Here is a 23241-nt window from a genome sequence, read left to right as displayed (position 1 = left end):
TATTCATTGGCTAGCCTATCACCACCAGATGGCAATGTCTGGCCCAACAAACCTCTGCCACAGCTACAGTGGGGACAGAAATTATTGACTCCCTTGATAAATCACTGTATAAAATAAATAATTCAAATACTGAGCTATATTGTATGCTCCAAAAAATGGGGAACTTATATTATTTTATACTAATACAATTGCTCAGAGAAAGAGTAATATAAAAATGTATAAAAAAAAGAAAAAGGTAGGGGCGAAAATTATGGACCACCCTGTTATCAATACCTTTCAATACCTCCCCTTCTGAGGATAACACCACTGAGCCTTTACAAAAATGTTTTATGAGTTGGAGAACACATTGGGAGGAATCTTAGACCATTCCTCCGTACAGAATCCTTCCAGATCCTTGATATCCATCGTATGTGCTTATGGACTGCCCTCTTCAATTCAAACCACAGGGTTTCAATGGGTTTTATGTCCGGAGACTGAGTTGCAGAATTTTGATTTTGTGGCCAATTAACAATTTATTTGTGGATTTTGTTGTGTGCTTGGGGTTAATGTTTTGCTGGATGATTCACTTGCAGCCAAGTGTCAGCCTCCTGGCAGAGGCAACCAGGTTTTGGGCTAAAAGTTAATGATGCGGTTGACCTTAACAAGGGCCCCAGGACCAGTGGAAGCAAAATAGCCCCTAATATCAAAGATCCACCACCATATTTTACAGTAGGTAAAATATAGATGCCAAACCCACCACTGGGTTGTACTCGGCCAAAGAGCTCTATTTTCATGTCATCTGACCAAAGCATTGTTTCCAATCCAAGTGCCAATGCCCTTTAGCAAACTTCAGGCATTTACCTTTGCTGTATGACATGAAAATAGAGCTCTTTGGCCGCACACACCAGTGGTGGGTTTGGCGTCTAAATGAGAATGCATGAGCAGAATTGTTTTAAGGTCAATGGCACCATGAACTTTACCCAGTAAAAAAGCTTGCATCATAAATAACGATTCATTATTATGTGTAGATCAGTCACATCAATTTACCCATGATACATCACAGTTTTGATTCTCTCAAACAGGATCATTATCTGCTAATTTCGCTGAGTCTACCTTTAACCTACAGGTAGCGGGAGGCCTAATTTTATTTCCTCCATATCAACATCCTTATTGTAGCTCGATCAATCTTATTCGCTACTAATGTTTGAAATTTGCCTATTCCAGCCTTTTCTACCGTTTATCTTGTAAAATAATGTTATTATTGCGCCACGTGGTATCTTTTCCTCCTCTTGCCTTGCAGGGATGCGCAACAAAGATTTCGACCAATCAGCGCTCTAGAAGGTGGGGGTTACCTACCGCAGAAAGTTGCAGAGCAACATCACTGTTGGAGCACCGTTGCAAAGCAACGTCACCGTAGGAGCATCGTTGCCTAGGCTTTAACAGGGCAGGGCGACACTTTTGAACCCCTTGTCAAAAGGCTACCCTTTTGAGCTTTCAAAAGAGCAGGTGTCTACAAGTTGCCTATACATCTTCCACATCATTCAGAGATGTTGGCGTGCACGGAGATGATCACTATGTGCCTTCAGTCGGCGAAAAATAAGCATATTCGCGCTCAGCAGGAACAACCGCAGCCACTGCAAAGCCCGGTTAATGGACTTCCAATTTTCAAAGATGTAAGTAGTCAAATATTCTCTCTGAATGTTTCTGACAGCAGAGCTATCAAGCTAGTGAAATTCTTTATTTGCCTAAGATTGATGTATGTTCATTTGGGCTACAAACAACTGTATTTACAAACAATGTAAACATTTAGTGGCCCATTTCACAATACTGAGCAATATTGTAAGCATGCACAAAAAATTGTATACATGATTTAACTATAGGTAATGGTGTTACCAGTGAACCTCGAGGTATTTATAATCAATCATCATGGAGATAAAGCTACTGGTTTTGTAACCATCTTGTTTTGAATATTCATGATAAGTACATGTTGCCAAATTGTGGCTAAAGACACCATTATCAACCTACTGTAACCAACACAAACATTCAATTGAGGTCCAGTACCCATATCTCCACCTCACCATACTGCACTCATTGACTCCTGAAATGATATTTGACGACCATTTATTGAACTCAACCTCTGGGTTGGTGTGTGTGTGTGTGTGTGTGTGTGTGTGTGTGTGTGTGTGTGTGTGTGTGTGTGGACGTGTTTAACTGTTCTTGTGGGGACCAGAAATCGTGTTTAACTTTTCTTGTGAAGTCCCCACAAGATTAGTAAACAAACAAAAATTTGACCAACTGGGGACATTTTGTTAGTCCCCACAAGGTCAAATGCTATTTCTAGGGGGTTTAGGGTTAGAATTAGTGTTAGGGTTAGGGTTAGGGTTAGAATTATGTTAAGGGTTAGGGTTAGGAGCTAGGGTAAGTTGTAGGGTTAGGGTTAGAAGCTAGGGTTAGGTATAGGGTTAAGGTTAGGTTTTTGGGTTAAGGTTAGGGTTAGGGTAAGAGTACGGGTTAGGGTTAGGTTTAGGGGTTAGGGAAAATAGGATTTTGAATGGGACTGAATTGTGTGTCCCTACAAGGTTAGCTGTACAAGACTGTGTGTGTGTGTGTGTGTGTGTGTGCTGGGCGGTATCCAGATTTTCATACCTTCATACGTTCCTGTACCATACCGGGGTATTTGGTATTACCGGCAGTGCACACAAGGGGCGCTATTGCTCTCCAAAAATGTTTTGGGGACAAAAGTATTTAGGCACCAAGGATCTTGATCCAGGATGGGATTGCTGGTCTCTGCGGTAACCAAGAAGCTTGATCTTGACATCTAGCCACTTAGCTAGTAAGTTAGCAAACCAAATGTATAGCTGAAGCCCTGAGTTAGAGATAATTTATTTGGCACATCTTAGATTGTTAACTTATAGTTAGTTATAAGCAGTGGCATAGCAATGTTTCTGCAAAGCTTGACACGAGTCAAGATCTGAAGCAATAATGGAAAAGCTCCGTAGATAGACTGCTGTTTACATCAGCTTTTACAGTAACCTTGAATACTAACACACTGAAGTGACATAGTGGCTTCTATTGTGTAGTTTTTACAGCATCCCTTGTTTTTTGGTTAGTTGGTTTATATGTTACATGATCATCACAGTGAGTTAGGATCTGTTCATTTGTGGATATCTTATTCATATAACACACCGAAGCTCCAATGAGGTTTTTACTGTCTAGTTTTAATTGGATTCCTTGTTTGTTTGTTTGTTTCATCACAGTGAGTTGGGATCATATGTTATTTATGTGACCCTCTCTCCCCACCATGCACTAACCAAAGGAAGAATAATGAATGCACTTAGATAAAAATCTATTTTCTATGACATCATCTCCTTGTAAATGTATTGTGCAGTTCAGAATATAGATTTATTGAGATGCATGCACTCCTGCCTGACAATACCAACTGATTAACTTTATGAATGGGAAATTGATTTTCTATCGCCCTCAAGTGATAAACAACCCAAATATAGCGTTAGAGAATGTTTGGCTAATTAATTCGGTTGATAAGTGGGTTAGCTCTTTGAGATATTAATATATTACAAGGCTAAATAGTTCCGAGATACGGTTGTAAATTTTGCCCTTGGAAATGTGTCGTCTTATATGGCATATTTTTCCCTATAGGTAACATACAAAAGTCACAGTTTATGATAGCAATTTGAATTCATTGGAGTGTGAAGCTGTGCGTAATGTTTGTTATCGGAACACTAATAATCATGGTCTAAGCTGCAATTTGAACACAGAGGAATACAACCTCATATCTCAACTGCTTGAATTAAGCAGAAGGAGAAGGCCAACGCTTCAAAAGATTCTCCTCTGAAGGTTTGATGACTTCTTTGTTGACCGTGTGTAAAATATTTGTGTGTGTGTGTGCGTGCGTGCGTGCATGACTATGCGGGTGTGCATGACTGTGCATGCATGCGTCCTTGTGTGCGTGTGTGCGTGTGTGCGTTTCCGTACACTGAAAACAGGAAGTGACGGTGAGGGAGGTCATCCTCAGGCAGTCACTTGGGCACCTATTTATACCCCTTTTCTAACCTGAGGCCAGTCTCCTTCCCCTCATAGAGCACCGTGTCAGTAGGACACAAGGTTCCCACTGGTTTAACACCTGCCGACGTGCCATCCGAAACGGAGGCGCTCTGGGAAGCAAGGCTGACCTTTATCTGCACGTTGTAAATGATGCATTATCCTCTCAGAACACTGGAGCAAAATATGGGGCCATGCAACTGAGCCATTCTCACTGCTGTCTATAAGCAAATGCCAAGTAAATAATATTTAGACAGATAGGAGAATGTGTTGGGCTAGTTAGACACATAATGGGCTTCTTTAATACATGTTCTTTCATTTCCAAGGAAGACAGGAAAGCTAATTTCTTCTATTTTTTTTGTTAATTGAAGTGTAAAATAGATGTCTTCAGATCTTTAGATGTCTTCAAATCTTTCATTCAAACAAGCAAAATGGGTAATGGGAATGTATTTCTATAATTTACAGTAAACACAATGGCATGACTTTTCACTTATCGACTTGTCTAGCACAGACAAATGCATCCGAAATAGAAAAATAATTGTGTTAGATACGTGGTCACACTATTTGTCACAATTAACATAAGGATATCACAGTCTCTGGGAACTGTTTTTATGATGAATTACCCCAATTTGAAATAGCCTTGCAAGAAACCCTATTTTGACGCTTTGTTAAAAGCCATACCTAAATGTTTTCCCTTTTCTTTCAGATTTTCCGCCGCGCTGACAAAAACGGTGAGTAAACAACATAGATTTTGTCTCAAGTTTTGATAATGTGTTCTTTAAAACACAAAGATATTTTAACATCACCAATAACACATTTGATTAATTTATCAATAAATCAAGGTATATTCCCAAAGGAATGGAAGTCAGCTGTTGTTACCCCCATATAAATCTGGAGATTTTTTTAATGGTAAATAATTATAGACCTATAAGTATTTTGCCAATAATTTCAAAGGCTGCAGAGAGGGTAGTTGCTGAGCAATTGACTGATCACTTGAATACTAGTGATTTCTCATTACACCCTATGCAATTTGGTTTCAGAGCTATTCATTCTAATGAGTCAGCAAACTGTTATTCTTTGGAGAATGTTACATTGAAACTTGACAATGGGGGAGGGGTAGGAGCTGTGTTCTTAGATATCCTTCGCCTGCGCTTATGGACTGCCCTCCTCAATTCAAACCACAGGTTTTCAATGGGTTTCAAGTCCGGAGACTAGTGCTGAACAATTGGTGCTTTTTGAGGTCAGTTCGGTTTTGGTTAGATAATTTACAAAATAATCACGGTTTTTGATTTCGGTATCAATTATTATTTTTAGACATTATGTGGGTTGAATGCTGAAACAACACTGAATAAAACAATTAATAAAAGTCCCATGATGGTAGTGACTGCACATTACTGCTTATCACATTAACCATAATTTATTCACATTACTTTACTTTAATAAAAATATTTGTTTTCTTTGATGACTTTATTATTTCATTCCAAGTCATTATTTCATCTCTATAGAGCTGATGCTTATGCTGTCTGACAAAATCACTATTTTAGTAGTTTTTCAAAGTAAATAAAAGCATACTTTTATGACTGCTGAATACCAACTATAAATCACTTAGATCATGCAGTTTCAGACTCGTGAAGCAACTAATATATGACATTATAGGAGACACTTTTATCCAAAGCAACTTATGGTCATGCCTATGGGTGGTCACAGGAGTCGAACCCACTACCCTGGCATTACAAGCACGATGCTCTACCAACTGAGCTTCAAAGGACCACCCTGCTGCTTTCTATTCCTCAATCTTGTATTCTCTCTTCTCTCCGTGTTGCTCCGCTTTGACCAGACAAGTTTAAGTGGGCGTGCAATGGATTATGGTCATTTTCTGCGCTAAACTATGTAGAATATTGGCCTGTTGGAAACTACAACTCTCTACTACATCACACAGTTCAGGCTTCATCTGATTTACCTCTACAGAAACTGCACATCGAGCTCACAGAAAAAAAACAGAAATGGAATTCAAAGAATTTAACCGATGCCGGTCAATTAGATGTTTTAAAACCGAAAAATACAGGACATTTCAGTTAATCGCTCAGCACTACCGGAGACTGAGATGGCCATTCCAAATGTTGATTTTGTTGCCAATTAACATTTACATTTTAGTCATTTAGCAGATGCTCTTATCCAGAGCGACTTACAGGAGCAATTAGGGTTAAGTGCCTTGCTCAAGGGCACATCGACAGATTTTTCACCTAGTCGGCTCGGGGATTAGAACCAGCGACCTTTCGGTTACTGGTACAACGCTCTTAACCACTAAGCTACAGTGAGGGAAAAAAGTATTTTATCCCCTGCTGATTTTGTAAGTTTTCCTACTGACAAATAAATGATCAGTCTATAATTTTAATGGTAGGTTTATTTGAACAGTGAGAGACAGAATAACAACAACAAAAATCCAGAAAAACGCATGTCAAAAATTTTATCAATTGATTTGCATTTTATTGAGGGAAATAAGTATTTGACCCCTCTGCAAAACATGACTTAGTACTTGGTGGCAAAACCCTTGTTGGCAATCACAGAGGTCAGATGTTTCTTGTAGTTGGCCACCAGGTTTGCACACATCTCAGGAGGGATTTTGTCCCACTCCTCTTTGCAGATCTTCTCCAAGTCATTAAGGTTTCGAGGCTGACGTTTGGCAACTCGAACCTTCAGTTCCCTCCACAGATTTTCTATGAGATTAAGGTCTGGAGACTGGCTAGGCCACTCCAGGACCTTAATGTGCTTCTTCTTGAGTCCAAGATGGCGTAGTAGTGCAGTTGTGTTTTTATCGTCTGTCTGTAAATAGCCTGTAAATACCCTATTTTTTCGTACATATTTCCCTATCAGACTTTTCATCCTTCTACAAGATATACTTTCCTGCAACCCGCCTCACTCAATGTGGAACGGATTCTATTATTGACTTACCTTGACTCACTTTTATCTAGAATCTAGAATCTCCAGTTGAAACTAGCTAGCCAGCTAACTAGCTACTTGCTATTTGCTATTAGCCACAGCTAGCGGTGTTTCACCCAGAACATTTGATTTTTTTCTGCGGGATTAATTTTAATCACTGGACATTGATCACCGGATATTCGGCCAGTCTGCACAGCGCGTTATCGACCCAGAACATATCAGTTTTTCCGCCGGAATCACTGAATCACTGGACCTTTAACTCCGGATTCATCGCTACCAGCTAGCTTCAACTAAATGGACGCTGTGGTCTGGCTAATCATCCTGAACTAGGCCCATCGCCCATCTCCCGGCTATCTACCTCTCTGTCAACCGGACAGAACCACCTAGTGTTGACACGGAGCCCCGCCGATCCTACACGACTGGTCTGCCGACGAAATCGTCTGATGTGGTTACGACGTTAACCACGAAGATTCCATCCATCTGATAGCCCTGGCCCGCTAGCACACGCTAGCCGTGGCCTCTTACTAGTGCTTCACCACCGGACCTTATGATAACTCAGCTATACAGCTGATATCTGCTGGACTGTTCCTTTTTACGGTACTACATCCTGTTTATGTTTAGCCTCAGCCCAAACATGGTTAGTTTATTGTTGTTTCGGTTATTTCTAATTGTACTATATCACTGTAGATCCCCCATCCTAGCTAAACCTGCCTTAGATAGCTCATTTGCACCTCCCCCTATACACGCGGAGACCGACTCAATTGATGACTCTAGCGATGCTATCTCTTTCATTGTTACCCAACGCTTAGGGTTACCTCCACTTTACTCATATCCTTCCATATCCTTGTCTGTACATAATGCCCTGAATCTTTTCTATAACACCCGGAAATCTGCCCCCTTTATTCTATGTACCCAACGCACTAGAAGACCAGTTCTTAAAGCCTTTAGCCGTATCCTTATTCTAGTCCTCCTCTGTTCCTCTGGTGATGTAGAGGCTAACCCAGGCCCTGCAGCCCTCAGTATCACTCCTACTCCCCAGGCGCTATCATTTGATGACTTCTGTAATCGCAAAAGTCTTGGTTTCTTGCACATAAATATCAGAAGTCTACTTCCTAAGTTTGAGTTATTCACTGCGTTGGCACACTCTGCCAACCCTGATGTTCTAGCAGTGTCTGAATCCTGGCTCAGGAAGGCCACCAAAAATTCTGAAATTTCCATCCCCAACTATAACATTTTCCGTCTAGATAGAACTGCCAAAGGGGGTGGAGTTGCAATCTACTGTAGAGATAGCCTGCAGAGCTCTATCATACTATCCAGGTCTGTGCCCAAACAGTTTGAGCTTCTACTTCTAAAAATCCACCTTTCCAGAAATAAGTCTCTCACTGTTGCCGCTTGCTACAGACCCCCCTCAGCCCCCAGCTGTGCCCTGGACACCATATGTGAATTGATTGCCCCCCATTTATCCTCAGAGTTTGTACTGCTTGGTGACCTAAATTGGGATATGCTTAATACCCCAGCCATCCTACAATCCAAGCTAGATGCCCTCAACCTCACGCAAATTATCAACGAACCTACCAGGTACAACCCTAAATCCGTAAACATGGGTACCCTCATAGATATCATCCTGACTAACATACCCTCTAAATACACCTCAGCTGTCTTCAACCAGGATCTCAGCGATCACTGCCTTATTGCCTGCGTCCGTAACGGGTCCGCGGTCAAACGACCACCCCTCATCACTGTCAAACGCTCCCTAAAACACTTTAGCGAGGAGGCCTTCCTAATTGACCTGGCCCAGGTATCCTGGATGGATATAGATCTCATTCCGTCAGTAGAGGATGCCTGGTTGTTCCTTAAAAGTAATTTCCTCTCAATCTTAAATAAACATGCCCCATTCAAAAAATACAGAACTAAGAACCGATATAGCCCCTGGTTCTCCTCAGACTTGACTGCCCTTGACCAGCACAAAAACATCCTGTGGCGTACAGCATTAGCATCAAATAGCCCCCGCGATATGCAACTTTTCAGGGAAGTTAGGAACCAATATACACAAGCAGTCAGGAAAGCAAAGGCTAACTTTTTCAAACAGAAATTTGCATCCTGTAGCACTAACTCCAAAAAGTTTTGGGACACTGTAAAGTCCATGGAGAATAAGAGCACTTCCTCCCAGCTGCCCACTGCACTGAGGCTAGGAAACACTATCACCACCGATAAATCTACAATAATCGAGAATTTCAACAAGCATTTTGCTACAGCTGGCCATGCTTTCCATCTGGCTACCACTAACCCGGCCACCAACTCTGCACCCTCTGCTGCAACTTGCCCATGCCCCCCCCGCTTCTCCTTCACACAAATTCAGACAGCTGATGTTTTGAAAGCGCTGCAAAATCTGGACCCCTACAAATCAGCTGGGCTAGACAATCTGGACCCTTTCTTTCTAAAACTAGCCGCCGAAATTGTCGCTACCCCTATTACTAGTCTGTTCAACCTCTCTTTCATAACGTCTGAGATCCCCAGAGATTGGAAAGCTGCCGCGGTCATCCCCCTCTTCAAAGGGGGTGACACTCTAGATCCAAATTGCTACAGACCTATATCCATCCTGCCCTGCCTTTCGAAAGTATTCGAAAGCCAAGTTAACAAACAGATAATCGACCATTTCGAATACCACCGTACCTTCTCCGCTATGCAATCCGGTTTCCGAGCTGGTCACGGGTGCACTTCAGCCACGCTCAAGGTCCTAAACGATATTATAACCGCGATTGATAATAGACAGTACTGTGCAGCCGTCTTCATCGACCTGGCCAAGGCTTTCGACTCTGTCAACCACCGCATTCTTATTGGCAGACTAAATAGCCTTGGTTTCTCAAATGACTGCCTCGCCTGGTTCACCAACTACTTCTCAGATAGAGTTCAGTGTGTCAAATCGGAGGGCCTGTTGTCTGGACCTATGGCAGTCTCTATGGGGGTGCCACAGGGTTCAATTCTTGGGCCGACACTTTTCTCCGTGTATATCAATGATGTCGCTCTTGCTGCTGGTGACTCTCAGATCCACCTCTACGCAGACGACACCATTTTGTATACATCTGGCCCTTCATTGGACACTGTGTTAACAAACCTCCAAACGAGCTTCAATGCCATACAACAATCCTTCAGTAGCCTCCAACTGCTCTTAAACACTAGTAAAACTAAATGCATGCTTTTCAATCGAACGCTGCTGGCACCCGCCCACCCGACTAGAATCACCACTCTCGACGGGTCTGACCTAGAGTATGTGGACAACTACAAATACCTAGGTGTCTGGTTAGACTGTAAACTCAACTTCCAGACTCACATAAAGAATCTCCAATCCAAAGTTAAATCTAGAATCGGCTTCCTATTTCGCAACAAAGCCTCCTTCACTCATGCTGCCAAACATGCCCTCGTAAAACTGACTATCCTACCGATCCTTGACTTCGGCGATGTCATTTACAAAATAGCCTCCAACACTCTACTCAGCAAATTGGATGTAGTCTATCACAGTGCCATCCGTTTTGTCTCCAAAGCCCCATACACTACCCACCACTGTGACCTGTACGCTCTTGTTGGCTGGTCCTCACTACATGTTCGTCGTCAAACCCACTGGCTCCAGGCCATCTATAAATCACTGCTAGGCAAATCCCCGCCTTATCTTAGCTCATTGGTCACCATAGCAGCACCCACCCGTAGTCTGCGCTCCAGCAGGTATATCTCACTGGTCATTCCCAAAGCCAACACCTCCTTTGGCCGCCATTCCTTCCAGTTCTCTGCTGCCAATGACTGGAACGAATTGCAAAAATCTCTGAAGCTGGAGACTCTTATCTCCCTCAATAACTTTAAGCATCAGTTGTCAGAGCACCTTACCGATCACTGCACCTGTACACAGCCCATCTGAAATTAGCCCACCCAACTACCTCATCCCTATATTGTTATTTATTTTGCTCTTTTGCACCCCAGTATCTCTATTTGCACATAATCTCTTGCACATCTAGCATTCCAGTGTTAATACTATTGTAATTATTCTGCACTATAGCCTATTTACTGCCTTACCTCCATAACTTGCTACATTTGCACACACTGTATATATATTTTCTGTTGTATTTCTGACTTTATGTTTTTTTACCCCATATGTAACTCTGTGTTGTTGTGTTTTTTTTTGTTATTGCACTACTATGCTTTATCTTGGCCAGGTCGCAGTTGTAATTGAGAACCTGTTCTCAACTGGCTTACCTGGTTAAATAAAGGTGAAATAAAAATAAATAAATAAAAAACTCCTTTGTTGCCTTGGCCGTGTGTTTTGGGTCATTGTCATGCTGCAATACCCATCCACGACCCATTTTCAATGCCCTGGCTGAGGGAAAGAGGTTCTCACCCAAGATTTGACGGTACATGGCCCCGTCCATCGTCTCTTTGATGCGGTGAAGTTGTCCTGTCCCCTTAGCAGAAAAACACCCCCAAAGCATAATGTTTCCACCTCCATGTTTGACAGTGGGGATGTTGTTCTTGGGGTCATAGGCAGCATTCCTCCTCCTCCAAACACAGCGAGTTGAGTTGATGCCAGAGAGCTCGATTTTGGTCTCATCTGACCACAACACTTTCACCCAGTTCTCCTCTGAATCATTCAGATGTTCATTGGCAAACTTCAGATGGCCCTGTATATGTGCTTTCTTGAGCAGGGGGACCTTGCGGGCGCTGCATGATTTCAGTCCTTCACGGCGTAGTGTGTTACCAATTGTTTTCTTGGTGGCTATGGTCCCAGCTGCCTTGAGATCATTGACAAGATCCTCCCGTGTAGTTCTGGGCTGATTCCTCACCGTTCTCACGATCATTGCAACTCCACGAGGTCAGATCTTGCATGGAGCCCCAGGCCGAGGGAGATTGACAGTTCTTTTGTGTTTCTTCCATTTGCGAATAATCGCACCAACTGTTGTCACCTTCTCTGCTTAGCGATGGTCTTGTAGCCCATTCCAGCCTTGTGTATGTCTACAATCTTGTCCCTGACATCCTTGGAGAGCTCTTTGATCTTGGCCATGGTGGAGAGTTTGGAATCTGATTGATTGATAGCTTCTGTGGACAGGTGTCTTTTATACAGGTAACAAGCTGAGATTAGGAGCACTCCCTTTAAGAGTGTGCTCCTAATCTCAGCTCGTTACCTGTATAAAAGACACCTGGGAGCCAGAAATCTTTCTGATTGAGAGGGGGTCAAATACTTATTTCCCTCATTAAAATGCAAATCAATTTATAACATTTTTGACATGCGTTTTTCTGGATTTTTGTTTTGTTATTCTGTCTCTCACTGTTCAAATAAACCTACCATTAAGATTATAGACTGATAATTTCTTTGTCAGTGGGAAAACGTACAAAATCAGCAGGGGATCAAATACTTTTTTCCCTCACTGTACCTGCCGCCCCACCATTTCTTTGTGGATTTTGATGTGTGCTTGGGGTTATTGTCTTGCTCAGCCTCCTGGCAGAAGCAACCAGGTTTTTGGCTAAAATATCCTTGTACTGGGTAAAGGATCTGACTGATCTGACGACACCTATAGCTTTAATAGTTTTTTGTGTTCTGTGTTTTGGATAATTTTATTATTGTACTTTTTTGAATGATGAATTATTATTGTTAAAGTTCATGATGCCGTTAACTTTAACAAGTGCCCCAGGACCAGTGAAAGCAAAATAGCCCCATAACATCAAAGATTCACCACCATATTTTACAGTAGGTATGGGGTTCTTTTCTGGACATCTCTTAATTCCTGTAGATTACTTTTATTTCTCCCTTTTTGTTTACAAAACTCTTCTGTACAAGCTTCCAATATATCTCACTTCTCTGTTCAAGTATAAAAAATACGGGCAACAAACCCGCTCACGGGGTGGGTTAACTCTTGAGGTCCCTCGTGTCTTTACCAACCTAGGTAAATCAGCCTTTAGTTTTAACGCCCCCCCCCCCCCCATGTTTGGAATAATTTACAAACCTCATTAAGTCTTGAAACCCTGGTGCCAATAAGGCAGTTTAGAATGCTGATGAGGGACGAATTGTTTTGGTTGATTGTGGTGATTTATTTGTGTTGTTGAGATGTGGTGTGTCTATTTATTGTACTTCTTACTAAAGCACCATGTTGGCCAAATCATGGGCTGGTGCCACCAACTGTAAAGGTTAGTGACACTAGGGGAAAATGTTATTTGGGCCTCTAGGGCGCAAGTGTAGAACGCATGTTACCCTTCTAACATCAGCTCGCTTGCAATGAGGTGGGAGGGGTGACAATGTTTGAGGTTTGTCCTTTTTGTGTAACACGGTTGATAATGGCATGGATTTTGAGAGTGCCCAGTGCCGATGGAAGGAGAGATGTATATTTTGTGCCGGTGAATCTCGTATTTAGAAACATAAAATAACGATTGGCTTCCCCCCATTTTGTTTAAAATGATTAAAGACTAAGCATAGCCTACCCTCCCCTTAATCAAGGCTGGTTTAGCAGCATCGCATAGGTGCGTTTTTTTATCCTGGCCATTAGCTAAAAGTAGCCAATGAATAAAGGGGTTTTAAATGGTCTACTGAGAGTGCTTTGAAATATTTTAGGTTTTTGCCCTCATGGTTTTTCATTATTCACAATTCACATACCTGCATTTCTCATGTTCAAGTAGGCTATCCATCCCCATTTTCAGAGAGCGCCCCTCGTCCGATTACCAAAGACACGCTCCTCCAAAACTATTCATTCCAGGGGCCAACTTTAGAGTAGGGACTGCAAATACTTGACTAATTATTAGTAAATGGTTTATTAATGTGGGAGTAATTAACACTAGAACCACGAAAGCAGTCATTTTGACTGCACATTATTATTATTTTACTTTTGTATTGTGAGCCCACGAGGGGACAACTCATGACATTCCCGGCCAAGATTTACAGATCCTGTAATTGACAGCGTGTCACGGTTTCGGCCGAGGCTGCCTCTCTCCCTTGTTCGGGCAGGTTTCGGCGTTCGTCGTCTCCGGAATTCTAGCTGCCACCGCTGTTTGTTTCTTGTTCGTTTGCTTTGGTCTGTTTGTTTTTCACACCTGTTTCTGTTTTGGCGTAATTAGTGTCCTATAAGTTTCTCGTTGTGTTTGTCTAGTGTTGTGTGTAATTGATTTTCCGTCAGTTGTGTGTATTGCTCGGTTGAGCTTCTCTCCATTTTACTGGAGTATTTCCGCACCTGTTTGTGCGTGGTTACTATTTTGTCGCACCTGTTTGTGCGCGGTTACTATTTTTGTCGCACCTGTTTGTGCGCAGTTTCTTTTCGCCTTCGTGCGTAATTGTTGCCTCCGGGCAAAGTTTCCATTTGCCTTGGTTTGGCCTATAATACAAGCCTTTGGGAATATCGTTCTGAGTCCTGCGTTTGATTCCACTATTACACCTACCGCACGCCTGACAGAATTACACACCTTCAATGGAATCAGCAGGAGCCGAAGCAGCTCAGACGAGACTGGAGGCCCAGGTTCGGGACCAACGAGAGCAGATCCAACAGATGGGGACCGCCCTGCAGGAGGTGATTTCCACCATCCGAGGCTGGGGTACGCCTCCACCACCTCCCTCCCTGCCAGCACCATCGGCCAGCCCGCTCATTCCAGCGCCGGAACCTCGAGGAGTCCGACTATCTCTCCCGAGGGCCTACGACGGGACCGCGGCTGGGTGTCAGGGATTTCTACTCCAGGTGGAGTTATACCTGGCCACAGTGCACCCGGCCCCTTCGGGGCATGAGAGCGTGTCCGCCCTGATCTCCTGCCTGGCCGGTAAAGCGTTGGAGTGGGCCAACGCGGAGTGGAGGAAGATCGACGCCACGACGATTACATACGACGAGTTCTCCCGCCGCTTCAGGGCGGTGTTTGACCATCCCCCGGAGGGGAAAGTGGCGGGGGAGCGTCTGGTCTTCCTCCGGCAGGGGAGGAGGAGTGCCCAGGAATTCGCTCTTGAATTCCGTACTCTAGCGGCAGATGCAGGGTGGAATGACCGGGCCCTCATCGATTTATACAGATGTAGCCTACGAGAGGACGTCCGTCGGGAGCTTGCTTGTAGGGACACCAGCCTCACTTTCGACCAGCTGGTCGACATGTCCATCAGGCTGGATCACCTGCTGGCTACCCGCGGACGTCCTGCGGAGGGTCCGTCCATTTCACCCTCCAGCGCCTCCGAGCCGTGTCCTATGGAGCTCGGGGGCGCTGGCGCTAGAGAAAGGAGGAGTCGGCAGGCTAGGGGGTCCATCCACTGCACCAACTGTGGTCGGGGAGGACACACCGCGGCTAGGTGCTGGGGATGGCCTCCTAGGGGAGATGACGACAGGTCCCGCACTGGGGATTCCCTCCAGGTGAGTAGGCGCCCCACTCACCCAGAGCTCACTGTTGCCCATTTTTGTATACCTGTCAGTTTTCCACAGGTAGTACCTCATTCCCAGCATAAGGCGCTGGTAGATTCAGGCGCGGCTGGGAATTTTATTGATAAAAAGTTTTGTTTAGCGTTAGGGATTCCCCTTACTCCTGTTGATGTTCCTTTCCCCGTTCATGCCCTAGATAGTCGTCCGTTGGGTACGGGCTTGATCAGGGAGGTCACAGCGCCACTTAGGATGTGTGCGCACGGGGATCATCAGGAGATGATTCAGCTGTTCCTGATTGATTCTCCTGCGTATCCGGTGGTGCTGGGCATGCCCTGGTTGAGTACCCATAACCCAGCGATTTCGTGGCAGGAGAGGGCTCTGATGGAGTGGTCTGCTCAGTGTGGGGGTAGATGTTTGGGCGTTTCCGTAGGGGCTACCTCGGTGGAGAGTCCAAACCAGGTGCCCGCATTGCCCGTTCCACCTGAATATGGGGATTTGGCTATTGCGTTTAGTAAGGCGAGGGCGACGCGGTTGCCACCCCATAGGCAGGGGGATTGTGCGATAGACCTCCAGGCAGGAGCTGCGCTCCCACGGAGCCATGTGTATCCTCTGTCTCAGGAGGAGAAGAAAGCTATGGAGATTTACATAGACGAATCTCTGAGACAAGGATACATACGGCCTTCCACTTCCCCTGCGTCCTCGAGTTTCTTTTTCGTGAAGAAAAAGGATGGTGGTTTGCGTCCGTGCATCGATTACCGTGGTCTCAATCAGATTACGGTGAAGTATAGTTATCCACTCCCGCTGATTGCGACCATGACTGAGTCGTTGCATGGGGCGCGTTTCTTCACGAAATTAGATCTCAGGAGCGCGTACAACTTGGTGCGCATCAGGGAGGGTGATGAATGGAAAACAGCCTTTAGTACCACCTCGGGCCATTACGAGTATCTGGTCATGCCATACGGGTTGATGAACGCTCCGTCAGTTTTCCAATCCTTCGTGGATGAGATCTTCAGGGACATGCAGGGGCAGGGAGTGGTGGTGTACATTGATGACATTCTCGTGTACTCGCCTACCCGTGTCGAGCATGTGGCCCTGGTGCGAAGAGTGTTGCGGAGGCTGGTGGAGCACGACCTGTATGCGAAGGCAGAGAAGTGTCTGTTTTTCCAGGAGTCGGTCTCCTTTTTGGGTTATCAGTTGTCTGCGTCAGGGGTGAAGATGGAGGTAGACCGGGTGTCGGCCGTGCGTAATTGGCAAACACCAACTACTGTGAAGGAGGTGCAGCAGTTTTTGGAGTTTGCAAATTACTACAGGAGGTTTATCCGGGGTTTTGGACAGGTGGCAGCTCCCATCACGTCTCTGTTGAAGGGGGGTCCGGTGCGTCTGCAGTGGTCGGCCGAGGCGGACAGGGCGTTTGGGAGGCTGAAGGACCTGTTTACCTCGGCCCCGGTGCTGGCACATCCGGATCCCTCTTTGCCGTTCCAGGTAGAGGTGGACGCGTCGGAGGCCGGTTTAGGAGCCGTGCTTTCACAACGGTCTGGCGCGCCACCTAAACTCCGCCCCTGTGCTTTTTATTCCAAGAAGCTCAGTCCGGCGGAGCGGAACTATGACGTAGGGGACAGGGAGCTGTTAGCCGTGGTACAGGCTCTAAAGGTGTGGAGGCACTGGCTTGAGGGGGCTCAACACCCTTTCCTCATTTTGACGGACCACCGTAACCTGGAGTACATCCGGGCGGCGAGGAGGCTGAACCCTCGCCAGGCAAGATGGAGTATGTTCTTGACCAGGTTTACTTTTAAGATCACGTACATCCCTGGGTCACAGAATGGCAAGGCAGATGCGCTGTCTCGGCGGTATGACACGGAGGAGAGGTCCGTGGAGCCCACTCCCATACTGCCTGAGTCGTGTCTGGTGGCACCGGTAGTGTGGGAGGTCGATTCTGAACTCGAGCGGGCGTTACGCACCGACCCTAGTCCACCACAGTGCCCGGAGGGTCGGAAGTACGTTCCGTTCGGGATCGATTGATCTATTGGGCTCACACGTCACCCTCCTCTGGACATCCGGGTATCGGCCGGACAGTGCACTGTCTTAGTGCCAAGTACTGGTGGCCCACGTTGGCAAGGGATGTGAGGGTTTATGTTTCCTCCTGCTCGGTGTGCGCCCAGTGTAAGGCGCCTAGACATCTACCTAGGGGTAAGTTGCTACCCCTGCCCGTTCCACAACGACCATGGTCCCACCTCTCAGTGGACTTTATAACAGACCTTCCCCTCTCCCAAGGGAATACTACCATCCTGGTCGTGGTGGACCGGTTCTCTAAGGCCTGTCGTTTGCTCCCCATGCCGGGTCTTCCTACTGCCCTACAAACTGCCGAGGCACTGTTTACCCATGTGTTCCGGCACTACGGGGTACCCGAGGACATTGTGGCTGATCGGGGTCCCCAATTCACCTCCAGAGTCTTGAGAGCGTTTATGGAGCGGTTGGGGGTCTCGGTAAGCCTCACCTCGGGTTACCACCCGGAGAGTAATGGGCAGGTGGAACGCGTAAACCAGGATGTGGGTAGGTTTCTCAGAACATACTGCCGGGACCGGCCGGAGGAGTGGTCGAGGTACGTTCCCTGGGCCGAGATGGCCCAGAATTCCCTACGCCATTCCTCCACTAACCTAACTCCATTTCAATGTGTGTTAGGTTACCAGCCGGTTCTGGCACCCTGGCAGCAGAGCCAGATCGAGGCTCCTGCGGTGGATGAGTGGGCGCGGCGCTCGGAGGAGACTTGGAACGCTGCACACGTCCACCTGCAGCGGGCCCTCCGACGTCAGAAGGCGAGCGCTGATCTCCACCGCAGTGAGGCACCGGTGTACGCACCTGGTGATCGAGTCTGGCTCTCTACCAGAAACCTGCCCCTCCGCCTGCCCTGTCGGAAACTGGGTCGGCGGTTTGTAGGGCCATTTAAAGTCCTGAGAAGGTTGAACGAGGTATGTTATAGGTTAATGTTACCTGTGGAGTATAAGTGTATTAACCCCTCGTTCCATGTGTCCCTTCTCAGGCCGGTGGTAGCGGGCCCACTCCAAGAAGATGAGATCTTGGAGACTCCTCCGCCCCCGTTGGACATCGAGGGGGCACCGGCGTACTCCGTGAGATCCATCTTGGATTCGAGACGTCGGATGGGGGGTCTCCAGTATCTAGTGGAGTGGGAGGGGTACGGCCCGGAGGAGCGGTGCTGGGTGCCGAGGAGAGACGTTTTGGACCCGTCGCTCCTGACGGAATTCCATCGGGGGCATCCGACGCGCCCTGCGCCGCGTCCTCCTGGTCGTCCCCGAGGCCGGAGTCGGCGCACGTCTGGAGCCGCGCGTCAAGGGGGGGGTACTGTCACGGTTTCGGCCGAGGCTGCCTCTCTCCCTTGTTCGGGCAGGTTTCGGCGTTCGTCGTCTCCGGAATTCTAGCTGCCACCGCTGTTTGTTTCTTGTTCGTTTGCTTTGGTCTGTTTGTTTTTCACACCTGTTTCTGTTTTGGCGTAATTAGTGTCCTATAAGTTTCTCGTTGTGTTTGTCTAGTGTTGTGTGTAATTGATTTTCCGTCAGTTGTGTGTATTGCTCGGTTGAGCTTCTCTCCATTTTACTGGAGTATTTCCGCACCTGTTTGTGCGTGGTTACTATTTTGTCGCACCTGTTTGTGCGCGGTTACTATTTTTGTCGCACCTGTTTGTGCGCAGTTTCTTTTCGCCTTCGTGCGTAATTGTTGCCTCCGGGCAAAGTTTCCATTTGCCTTGGTTTGGCCTATAATACAAGCCTTTGGGAATATCGTTCTGAGTCCTGCGTTTGATTCCACTATTACACCTACCGCACGCCTGACACAGCGCCCCCTTTCAACCCATCACAGAACAAACAGACTGCTCTTCCCCACCATCCTTCTACAACTCTGAATACCCTGCTGGTTGTCAGGAGACAGTCAGCAGACCCCTGTTACGACTCACATGTATTAAGGGAGGGAGGTCATCCGAGACCTTTGGCTGCACAGCTATGTTACAACGAAGGAATCCTTCTTTCCTCACTCTCCTTAACAAGGAGAAAATGGCGAGCGAAATAGGACAACTCAACATGTTTTCTTCACTGTATTAAAACAGTTGGACTCATGACATGTTGATATAACCTGAATATACATTGTGATACTTTTCCTCATGTTATTAAAAGGTACAATGTGGATTTTGCTGTAACATAACATGTCTGGATTTGATCATGGTCACGTTTGCATTCCCCAAACTACGTACTTCATCCCAGAGACTGTTTTTTATTCAAAACACCTTTTTACATTCTGTGAAACACTTACGAGTATGTTTCATGTTTATCTCATATGAACATTGATATGCTGAATCCTTACAATCTATGGGGTGTTCCCTTGTCGCACAACCGGGCCATTAGACCCCACCTCTGTTAGTCTGACTATACAGTAAATAGGAGGACTTACTAAACAGAAATTAGATCAGATCTTTGTGAGGTGTATGTCACTCCTTGAGGTTCAATGATCCATCTCCTTGGAAACCAAAACATTGCTGCAAGAAACCTACTCAACTTTGGCTTGTACCATCCTACTCAAACAGAAGAACACCTGAGAGGAACCCGCAACTTTGCTCACTCATGATGAATCGCTGAGTCTTCTTGGCTCCCAAAGGGGACCCGAACCAACGTTATATTATCTCCTTGGACTGAACGAACTGAGAACTGAACTGAGAGAGAAAGAAATCCTATGTTTGAGCTCCAACTAGGGCCTTCTTTTTCTTGTTTTTAGGTACTTTTACCCATATTTCTCCCCAATTTCGTGATATCCAATTGGTAGTTACAGTCTTGTACCATCGCTGCAACTCCCCTACGGACTCAGGAGAGGCGAAGGTCAAGAGCCATGCATCTTCCAAAACACGACCCTGCCAAGCCACACTGCTTGCTTAACCCGGAAGCCAGTCGCACCAATGTGTTGGAGGAAACACCGTCCATCTGGCAACTGAAGTCAGCTTGCAGGCACCTGGCCCACCACAATTAGTCGCTAGAGTGCATTGGGACAAGGGAATTCCTTGCTGGCCAAGCCCTCCCCTAACCCGGACAATTGTGTGCCGCCTCATGGGTCTCCCGGTCACGGCCGGCTGTGAACGATGCAGTGCCTTAGACCGCTGCGCCACTCGGGAGGCCTTCTTTGACCGAAACCGTCAAACACCAGGACCACAGACCTTTTCCCTGTGTACCACTCTGTCATAACGGAAACTCAACTATACCAGACCACACTCAAATTCACGTAAATACCTTGTTGCATTAAATTTCCCTTTTGTGTGACGCTGTTGATTAAGACTATTGTTGATATAGGATTGGTATAACGGTTAATGATAACTACGGACAGAGTTAATTCAAGGGATCTATATTTTTGGATAGGATAACCAAAATAATTACAATAAATTATTCAATTAATTATTCCAGTAATTAATCAGTAAATTATCTAGAATATCCATTACTTTGCAATTTTTAAAGTCATGACCCCCTCCATCCTTAACTTTTCCTAAATAAGTCTATATAACACACTGCCGTTGTTAGAATCTTAATATCACAAACAAAACTGAAGTTATAACCAGTTTTAGGAGGGCATGTCATTTTTTGAAAGTTTTTCCACGTTGCCCTTCCTTCTCCCAGCAGTAGGGCCTGCTCCGCTCCTTCTCCCAACAGTGGAAGGTGCCGTGCCCAGTTGATAATCACCCCGATAATTGCCTCGAAACTGAACCTATACCGAAAATAATTTCACACATATAACAACAGACGAAATAAATGAAGTTAAGTATGTTGGGGGAGAATGGGTGAGTTGATGAGCGAAATATGCATAATTATGTAATCACCAATTGTGAATTAAGCACAGGGTGGGCCATTCTATTGTATTGGTACAGTATATTCAAATTATAATCTCAAAATGGTACGTACCCTATATCAGTCCACCAAATCCAAACAATCTTATCATTCTACTCTGGAGTACACATTGGGAGCGTACGTAATTTACAATGGCAAGAAGACCAAGACGAATGGATGCACATGCTGCGTTAGCGCTGCTACAAGATCTGAATGAAAACGACTCAGATGGTGGAGAAAAAATGTATCATGACATTGCTGATTAATATTTTTCTGATTCTGAGCCTCAGCGTGAACCTACACCTAAGCGCATAAAAGCCAGAACGGTACACACTGAGCAGGTGGCCGTGCCACCACCAAATGAAATGGTGAGACAGGAGAGAGGAAGGGACGGCACCGTTTGGATAGAACAAGCCGGTGACAATGCTACGGGCCGATTATCAGCACAAAATGTAATCACTGAGAGAGCAGGCCCGACATCTCAAGCAAAAAACAACATCAGCAATGCACTCACCAGCTGGAAGCGTTCATTTCAATCCTGTATGTCCGTGGAGCATTCTGTGGAAAGACAGTGTAGACTAAATGGAGAGCTTCAGGTCAGACATGTATGGGATACCTTTCTTTGGAGAAACCATGTCACGGGATTGCTTCAGAGAGATCATGCGTTACCGCCGTTTCGATGATAAACAAATGAGAATGCGACGCCTGGAAACAGACAAATTCGCCATGGTATCCGACGTATACACTACCAGTCAAAAGTTTGGACACACCTACTCATTGAAGGGTTTTTCTTTATTTGTAAAAATGTTTACATTGTAGAAAAATAGTGAAGACATCAAAACTATGAAATAACACATATGGAATCATGTTGTAACCAAAAAAGTGTTAAACAAATCAAAATATATTTTATATTTGAGATTCTTCAAATAGCCATTCTTTGCCTTGATGACAGCTTTGCACACTCTTGAGGTTTTTGTTTTTACATATAGCCTAGAGTAACATAAACTAATGAAAATGTTATTGTGTTATTTGAAATGCTTTCTTCTTCGTATTCATATTTCACCTTCATAAACACAACCAAATGATTATTTTTGCGATAGCATATATGAAATATATGAATTACACTGTTAGAATGTTGCAGTCAGAATGACTGCTCATTAGTTTGAAGGGGGGTCCCGCGAGGCCCAGCGGTTCTAGTGTTAATAAATGGTGAACACACAATTTATGAAACTGGTATCAAGGGACTCATGCTGCTTACGCCAAATGACGCAACAGGAACCACCCACTGGAGGTGCAATAGCCCATCCGCATTTAACCCAACCACTCTGAATCAGGTGAGGGGGGCTGCCTGTAGCGACGCCCACGTCATTAGTGCCTGGGGAGCAGTTGTTGTCAAGGTTAACTGCCTTGCTCTAGGGCAGTTAAAATCTGCAGTTCTAGGGTAGAACTAGAGATTTTTCCACCTTCCCAGCTCAGGGATTCAAACAAGCAACCTTTCGGTTACTGTCCCAACGCTCTCGCCGCTAGGCTACCTGCTGATCCGACAAGTTGTGCATTCCGAGATCCCATTCTTCATACCACTGTTATACTGCGCCGTTATTTGCCTGTTTGTAGCCCGCCTGTTAGCTTGCAGCATTCTTGCCATTCTCCTTCGACCTCTCATCAATGAGCTGTTTTCGCCCACAGGACTACCGCTGACTGGATGTTTTTTGTTTGTCGCCCCATTCTCAGTAAACCCTAGACACTGTCATGCGTGAAAATCCCAGGAGGCCGGACGTTTCGGAGATACTGAAACCGGCAGGCTTGGCACTGACGATCAAATCAAATCAAATTTTATTTGTCACATACACGTGTTTAGCAGATGTTCTAGCGGGTGTAGCGAAATGCTTGTGCTTCTAGCTCCGACAGTGCAGTAATATCTAACAAGTAAAATCGAACAATTTCACAACATATACCCAATACACACAAAACTAGGAAGGAATGGGATTTAAGAATATATACATATAGGGACAAGCAATGACAGAGCGGCATGGACT

General features: G+C 45.4%; 1 protein-coding gene across 1 annotated transcript in view; it reads left to right on the top strand.

Annotated features, from left to right (window-relative positions):
• Window positions 1-1526: 1526 nt before the first annotated feature.
• The window catches only part of necab3 (N-terminal EF-hand calcium binding protein 3), a gene marked incomplete at both ends in the record, with an annotated part of 105477 nt that continues 83762 nt past the window's right edge, over window positions 1527-23241 (top strand). Inside the window, 2 exons of the mRNA XM_084172849.1 lie at window positions 1527-1652; window positions 4745-4769. Coding sequence (XP_084028975.1) covers window positions 1527-1652; window positions 4745-4769 — 151 coding nt within the window. The remainder of the gene's footprint in view (window positions 1653-4744; window positions 4770-23241) is intronic.

This window comes from Coregonus lavaretus (genome assembly GCF_964263955.1).
Source record: "Coregonus lavaretus genome assembly, chromosome: 12".
In the NCBI taxonomy this organism is placed as follows: Eukaryota; Metazoa; Chordata; class Actinopteri; order Salmoniformes; family Salmonidae; genus Coregonus; species Coregonus lavaretus.
The sequence above is the reverse complement of the archived record's forward strand: the minus strand, read 5'-3'. Positions and strand labels throughout refer to the sequence as shown.